Genomic DNA, 6,252 nt, shown 5'->3' with positions numbered 1-6,252 from the left:
CCTCGGGCCTTCAGTTTGACATCGGTGCTAGTCAAGTTCCCGCGGGGGTTGCCCGTAGTGGGCCACCAGTTTGTATTTTCCAAGGTGGACGGAGCTCAGCGGGCGCTCAAATCAGATGCGCCGCGTCGGCGTGAGACCAGCGTCTTAAGTATCTTACGAAAGCTGCGACTTCTGAGACCTGACCCTAAAGGGGCCAGTCAGTATCCTGACTCATCAGCGTCTGTCTCCATTGTCCAAGTGCGATGTTGCGTTGCCAGAAAAGCACCACACTCCTAATACGTAATTCGGCTTGGCTCAGCAGAAGTGTCGTTTCCGAATCAGAATGGTCTCGATTGACCACGTTTGAGCGTGCCAAACGGGACGTTGGACTCTGGCTGACCTCAGCCTCCGTGCGGCCACATTTGGGCAACCACCAACGTTTGAATTCAAAACACTTTACATTGATTGACCTTCCGACAATCAACTCGACACCCTTTACATACAATCAAAGCAGCGTATTCACATGGTGTACAATGCAAAGCATTATTTAATCATGTGTTGGCGTGTCCGTTTTGTTGAACGATTGCATTGCAAGATCATGGGCATTCTTTCACTTTGACGGCCGCTTTTGGGTTCTCTTTCAAAGCGCCTTACGTGATGGAAATAAAGAGCCCAAATCCAGCCAATGAACAAGCAACAAATAGGCAGACTTTCAAAGCACGACTATGACGAGGCCGATGACGGTCCTTTGCTACCTTTGCTCGAGACGTTTGTGCTTTTCTCCGGCCGACTGGCGGATTGTGTTCATTTGCGTTGGCTCGTTGGCGTGCTCGCTCGCATCTCTTCGCACTTTCAGCTCCCCGGCAGACAGACAGCAGCTGACTTCCTATCCGATCCGATCCGATCCGTCTTTGAGAACGACAATGAAGCTGGACCTCAAGCTCCTGTGCTTGGCACTCGTCCTTTGCCAGCAAAGTGAACAAGGTACGGAATCTTGGAAAGATTTGGGTTTTTTTCTTCTCTTTTGATTGATTTTAATTTCGTCTTGTAAACGGTCTTACGGCATGATTTTGTCAGTCGCGTGCCTTATCCTATTAGGTGCTCCTGCCGCGAAATCCATTTTCGCTATCATTTCTGGTACATTTCAGTATCATAGAGAATACGTTCCGATTTATTTCACGTGATAAAATAGTCTCGAGAAAGACGCTTTTACGTTTACAAAGACGTTGCGGGGGTGAAAATATTGAAAGTATAGATTGGATTTTTTGTTTGCTCTTTTCAAAGCAATCCTATAGGGACGGGAAGCGGACACCTCCAAAACGGATTCAAAATCAATCTGATCGAGGGTCACGTCAAAAAAAACAAACAAAAAAAACTTCTAAGCATAACACTGTACGTGCTCTTCTTGTTCGAAACTCGAGACAGGACACGGATGGATGTTTTCAGCTCAAACAAAACGAGAAAATTATCGGAACAAGTGGAGATGATTTTTTTTTTTTCAGTGAGCGACTGAGTTGTATTTTGCCCAATATTGCTGTTTTTGTGCTGGCAGCGGCGACATGTAGGGGCGCAACTGCAAAAGTGACGTGCAATGGCAAGCCGGGAGGAGAACTCGAGTTGGAAGCCACTAACGCTACCGAGACTGTCACCTGGACGAAAGGGGATACTGGTGAAACTACCGACACTGAAAAGTACCCGAAAACTGGAACTAACGGAGAAAAGATGACGATTAAAAATCTGGACGACGACGACGAGGGAACATACAAGGCCAAGGCCCCTGGCATCACAGGAACGCAAGAATTCGTCGTCAATGGTTTGATGTCGGGGGGGAAGCCGCTGGGCACGTGAAACCATTTAGCGCAGCATTTCTTTCCCATGCAGACAGAAAAGTTGGCAAGTTATGCCTCAAAAGCACTCCAAAATTCCAATTCAGTTGGCTTCCAAAAACCCTTGAGCCAACATTTTGTCCAAAACAGCAAAATCTCAGCCATCTTTGAGTTGCTACTTTGTCTTTTCTTAGCATGTATCCTTGTACTTTGCATCGAGAATGTGTGATACTTTGACCAATCCTGCTTTTCTTGTGCTGGCAGTGGGAGACTGCTTTGGCGGAGCAACAGAGACGACGTGCAGCGGCAGTGTGGGCGGGTCGCTCAAGCTGAAAGCCACTGGCGTTAGCGCCGGCACAGTCCAATGGGAGAAGGACGGCTCGCCCGGACAGATTACCAACACCCCAGGCGTAACCGAGATGGTTGGAACTCCGAAGGATGGCCTGAAGATCCTGGACCTGAAACCAGAATCAGCGGGAACATACGTGGCGAAGGACGGCACCGGCATGCCAACACAGCAAAAGTTCAAAGTCGAAGGTTTGATGTTGTGCGAAAAGCCTCTGGCCACATGAAACCTTTTTGCGCACCATTTCTTTCCCACAGGGCACATGCAGAAGAACGCACAAACATGCACGCCAAACAAATGTCAACCAATGCTTTTCAGAGAAACGTTAGCAAGATATGCCCCTAACTAAAGCGCTCCAAAATTCCAATTCAGTTGGCATCCAACACACTTGAGCGACTATTTATTAACCTCTGACGTTGCAGGCAAATCACTCACGAAACCTTGTCGTGCGACACATGCAACAAAATGTGTTTTTTATTGATCCGTGTTGTCAAAACATTTTGTATTTAATCAATAGTGAGGGGGGTAGGGTTAGGGTACAAAAGTGTGCAGCAATTTCAAATTTTGCCCGCTGACGGTTTCCAATTATGTTTGCATCTGTCATTCCCAAGTGAGCAGCGACGGCGGCAGCGACACCAAGACCACCAAGACCACCAAGACCACCAAGACCACCAAGACCACCAACACCGCCAAGGGCCTGTCCTACTCACCTGCTCTGCTGGTCACCACCTTGGTCCATCTGCTGCTTCAGCTGGCCAACTAGAAGACAGCGAACAGGCGCGGCGAGCGGGTTAGCCCACAATAAGCATCGCCGGCCTCGAATAAGCATCGCCGGCCTCGTGCCAGCCACATCAGTGCACCACGTACACATTTGGATTTTCCTTTGTGAATTGCTTTTCTTTTGATTGAACTCAATTGGCGGCTGTCATTGGGTGTGCTTCGTTTTGCTCTTTTGCTTTTCTTTTGATTGAACTCAATTGGCGGCTGTCATTGGGTGTGCTTCGTTTTGCTCTTTTGCTTTTCTTTTGATTGAACTCAATTGGCGGCTGGCATTGGGTGTGCTTCGTTTTGCTCTTTAGTCGAAGAAAAGAATCAAAGCTTCAGTCTAATAAAATGATCCAAACCACCACGTGCATGGTCTTTGTCCCTTCGCCGCATTGTGTCCAAAGCCGTCCACTCTGCCCTCTTCTCCAACTTCCAGACCAGTTCATCACCTCCCTCTGAAGGTGTCGGGGCGCCAGAATGGATCGAGAGAGGGCCCGACGCCGCCTTGGACCAATGGTGACCTTGGCTGGCTTGTGTTGAGGGCTCGACTGTTTTTGAGGCTCTCCCTAAGTCATTCAAATTAGTTTTCAAACAGGAACAAATCACACAATAAATCCAAAGATGTTGATATCGTTTGGTCCATAATGGTAGTCGTAGCTCCCTGAATTTCATTTTGAAAATTAAGACTACTGGAAACCATTGGCAGTTGTCATTCAAAAGGTGAACGTTTCTAAAAAGAAAGAAAAGTAGCACAATTCTGAGGCCAAAATGTATTTACTGTGATGTCTTCCAAATGAAATGTCATCACTGAATTATACGAAAACATTATTTTAAGCCCTACGGGGCACATTGTTTTAATTTTGTACAATTTAGACCTTTGTGACAGTTCAGTACAGTTTTATGGACGACGCAAACTGCAGCAACACGATCACATCAAGTGTGGACAAACCAAACCAAACCAAACCAAACCAAACCAAACCAAACCAAACAAAACAAAACCCGGGGAAGAAGATTCCCCCCCCCCCAACATTCTCTCATGGTCGACGCTGTGATTTACTAGACATGGCCACTTGATGGCGCCCGACTCCTGCTTCTTTGCTCACGGGAGCGTCTCGGGCTGGGAGGGGAAAGGCAAATCTCTCCCCTCAACTGTTTACCCTGACGTCAGTTTGCACAAGTAGCAGTGGGCCGTCCGTCTCGCCGCGCGTCCTCCGAAACTGCGTGTCTGTGTCAGAGTCAACCAGTGGGGGAACAGATGAGCTCCACTCTGCAAAACTTCTGGAGCGACTTGAAAACCATCTGTCAACGCATTTAAAAGTGGACTAAAAAAGAAAGACCGAAAACAATCCGAAAGAAAAGAAAAAAAAACCAAACCCCCCACAAATCAGCTTGACCATGAACACCTGCGCCTTTTTGTTGATTCTCACCGTGCAGATCTCCGCCGATGGGATCGAAGGGCCAACAGGTAAGACCCGATTTGTGTCTGCATGTCCTCCGTGTCGTTGGAAACTTTGTGCGTGGGCATGAAACTCCAATGAGGGCGAAAGAGAAGCGGGTTCGGCCGTGGCCAACTTTGTACCTCAATGCTCCACAGCGCTCGTCTGCACTTCCACGCATCTGCCGACGATTGATGAGGGAGGAACAGTTTGAACCGTGCGCTTAAATGCTTGCGCCTACGATCGACTAGAAGGGCACTTTGAACCGTTGCCTCTATAAACACCTATCTGGAAATCACGGTCGACTTTCTAAAAGTGCAAGAACTTTTCGTCGAATGGTTCGATATCGCCAAAGCGGTCTGGCCGGAGCTCCCGTTTCACATCAAAACAACGCATCGTCTTGTGCGTGTGCGTGTGCGTCACCGCTCAGCTTCCAAGGTGTTTCTGACACACTGGCATCGAGAAATAAAAGTTTCATTTCACTGTAGTCCGTCAGGTCTGGTAAATGACAGCAGTTATGCTGTGTTGTGCTATTTAAAGACGAAAAGCAGCAATTATCGCTACTGTTGCTTGATTCGGCACTGTCTTCTCTCATTTGTCTTCATGAAATGCTCTCTCCCTTAAAGGATCGTGTTTTGCTTTATAGGATAGGCTGTTTGACGCTCAGAATCCAAATCGGGCAATTTGTCAAATAGACCCGATGCCATATGTTGTGTTTTCTCGAGAGGGGAAAAAGCACATTTGTAAAATGACAGCGACATCACTTGTTTGATGCTTATGCGTCAAGAATCACATCTCACGGCACGCGTACGAGTCTTTCTCTTGGATTATGCACGGAAAACAAATGTGATTTATCTTTGTGTATATTTTGTCGGGCATGTGGTCAAGGCAACGAAGCGCGCGTTCTGCGCCACTCCATCCTGCGCTCTTCTGTTTCATCACTGCAAACTACTGCGGCGTGTAAGCTGTGCTAGTATGTTTCCATTTAAGTTACTTAACTTCATGGGTTTAGATATTTCACTGGTGTTCAAATCTGGTTGGTGCTGTCCAAAAGATTGAGCTTGGGTTACTCAAACTTAAATACAGGACCCAATATGGGTCATGGGTCTTTTTTTTTTCTTTACTGGGTCACCATTGTTTGGGGGAAATGCTGTAAGCTCGGGTCACCATATGTTCGTCAAAGAGGACAGGGGGTGTAAATGTGTTGCTGTTTTTGATGTGATAAAAGTAGATGGGGATAGGCAGCAAAAATGAACCATTTCTTACGATGTTTGCAATTGAAATGACTTTTTGCGAGTCATTGTAGTACTCAGTGTTGAGGTTTATATGGTACTGAAGGAATGGGGTCGAAATACAAAGGGTCCTGCCTAGCTCCAAAAACCGATACGCTCAGACCTCATTGAATCAAGTACAGAAGCAGACAAGTATATTCACATCTTTAATCAATAAAAGAAACATTTTAAGCATATCATTATCATACCTACACACCAACTCGATAACAAAGACCTAACGAGACATTTTCGATAGGTGGTAATGACAAAGGTTTTTATAACTTTGTGATCTGACATACTATTTCTGAGCACGTTGAAATAACAAATGTTTTTCGATACATAGTATATTGCCTGAAGAGCTTAATGACCCTTAAGGAACTGTTTAATGCATGCCTGACGATCACGGACACTGCCAAAGTCGTCTAAAAATGTTCAGTACTTGAGTGCATCTTACGTTTTGACTAATGCTGGACGCCAGTGGTCGATTACTACTGAGCGTTCTGGACGGAGGGAAAGATTTTGCCTAGCAAAGAAAAGACACGGTTGAAAGCATGATTAAACTAAGAATATGACGACGACGTAAGCAAGTGCATGGAGTATCAAAAGAACAAACAAACAAAAACATGCTA

General features: G+C 46.3%; 2 protein-coding genes and 1 long non-coding RNA gene across 4 annotated transcripts in view; 2 read left to right on the top strand and 1 right to left on the bottom strand.

Moving 5' to 3' along the window:
* Positions 1-689: 689 nt before the first annotated feature.
* Positions 690-3,280, top strand: LOC148392013 (uncharacterized). 2 transcript variants are annotated; one of them, XM_088387404.1, is made up of 4 exons: positions 690-963; positions 1,532-1,792; positions 2,070-2,342; positions 2,763-3,280. In XM_088387404.1, the coding sequence occupies exons 1-4, from the start codon at positions 705-707 to the stop codon at positions 2,912-2,914; spliced, it is 945 nt and encodes a 314-aa protein (XP_088243530.1). In that variant the 5' UTR covers positions 690-704; the 3' UTR covers positions 2,915-3,280. The 2 variants fall into 2 exon arrangements, with proteins under 2 accessions (XP_088243530.1, XP_088243529.1); XM_088387403.1 differs by having other exon boundaries at positions 1,532-1,819.
* A 391-nt stretch (positions 3,281-3,671) lies between these two features.
* On the bottom strand, positions 3,672-4,971 carry LOC148392012 (uncharacterized). Its single transcript, XR_015860892.1, has 2 exons — positions 4,344-4,971; positions 3,672-4,215 (listed from the first exon to the last, which is right to left on the bottom strand). It is a non-coding gene; the product is annotated as an uncharacterized LOC148392012 (long non-coding RNA).
* The window catches only part of ptprub (protein tyrosine phosphatase receptor type Ub), a 127,085-nt gene continuing 124,883 nt past the window's right edge, over positions 4,051-6,252 (top strand). Inside the window, exon 1 of the mRNA XM_088387387.1 lies at positions 4,051-4,381. Coding sequence (XP_088243513.1) covers positions 4,312-4,381 — 70 coding nt within the window. The 5' untranslated portion in view covers positions 4,051-4,311. The remainder of the gene's footprint in view (positions 4,382-6,252) is intronic.

The sequence above is a fragment of the Syngnathus floridae genome, chromosome 10 (genome assembly GCF_059516105.1).
Source record: "Syngnathus floridae isolate MCC-2025c chromosome 10, RoL_Sflo_1.0, whole genome shotgun sequence".
NCBI lineage: Eukaryota > Metazoa > Chordata > Actinopteri > Syngnathiformes > Syngnathidae > Syngnathus > Syngnathus floridae.
The sequence above is the reverse complement of the archived record's forward strand: the minus strand, read 5'-3'. Positions and strand labels throughout refer to the sequence as shown.

Excerpts from the sequence above, each read along its gene's own strand:
- LOC148392013 (XM_088387403.1), top strand. The coding sequence starts at position 705 with ATGACGAGGCCGATGACGGTCCTTTGCTACCTTTGCTCGAGACGTTTG. Across the intron at positions 1,820-2,069 it reads GTCGGGGGGGAAGCCGCTGG|TGGGAGACTGCTTTGGCGGA; the intron begins GCACGTGAAACC and ends TTGTGCTGGCAG. Across the intron at positions 2,343-2,762 it reads GCAAAAGTTCAAAGTCGAAG|TGAGCAGCGACGGCGGCAGC; the intron begins GTTTGATGTTGT and ends GTCATTCCCAAG.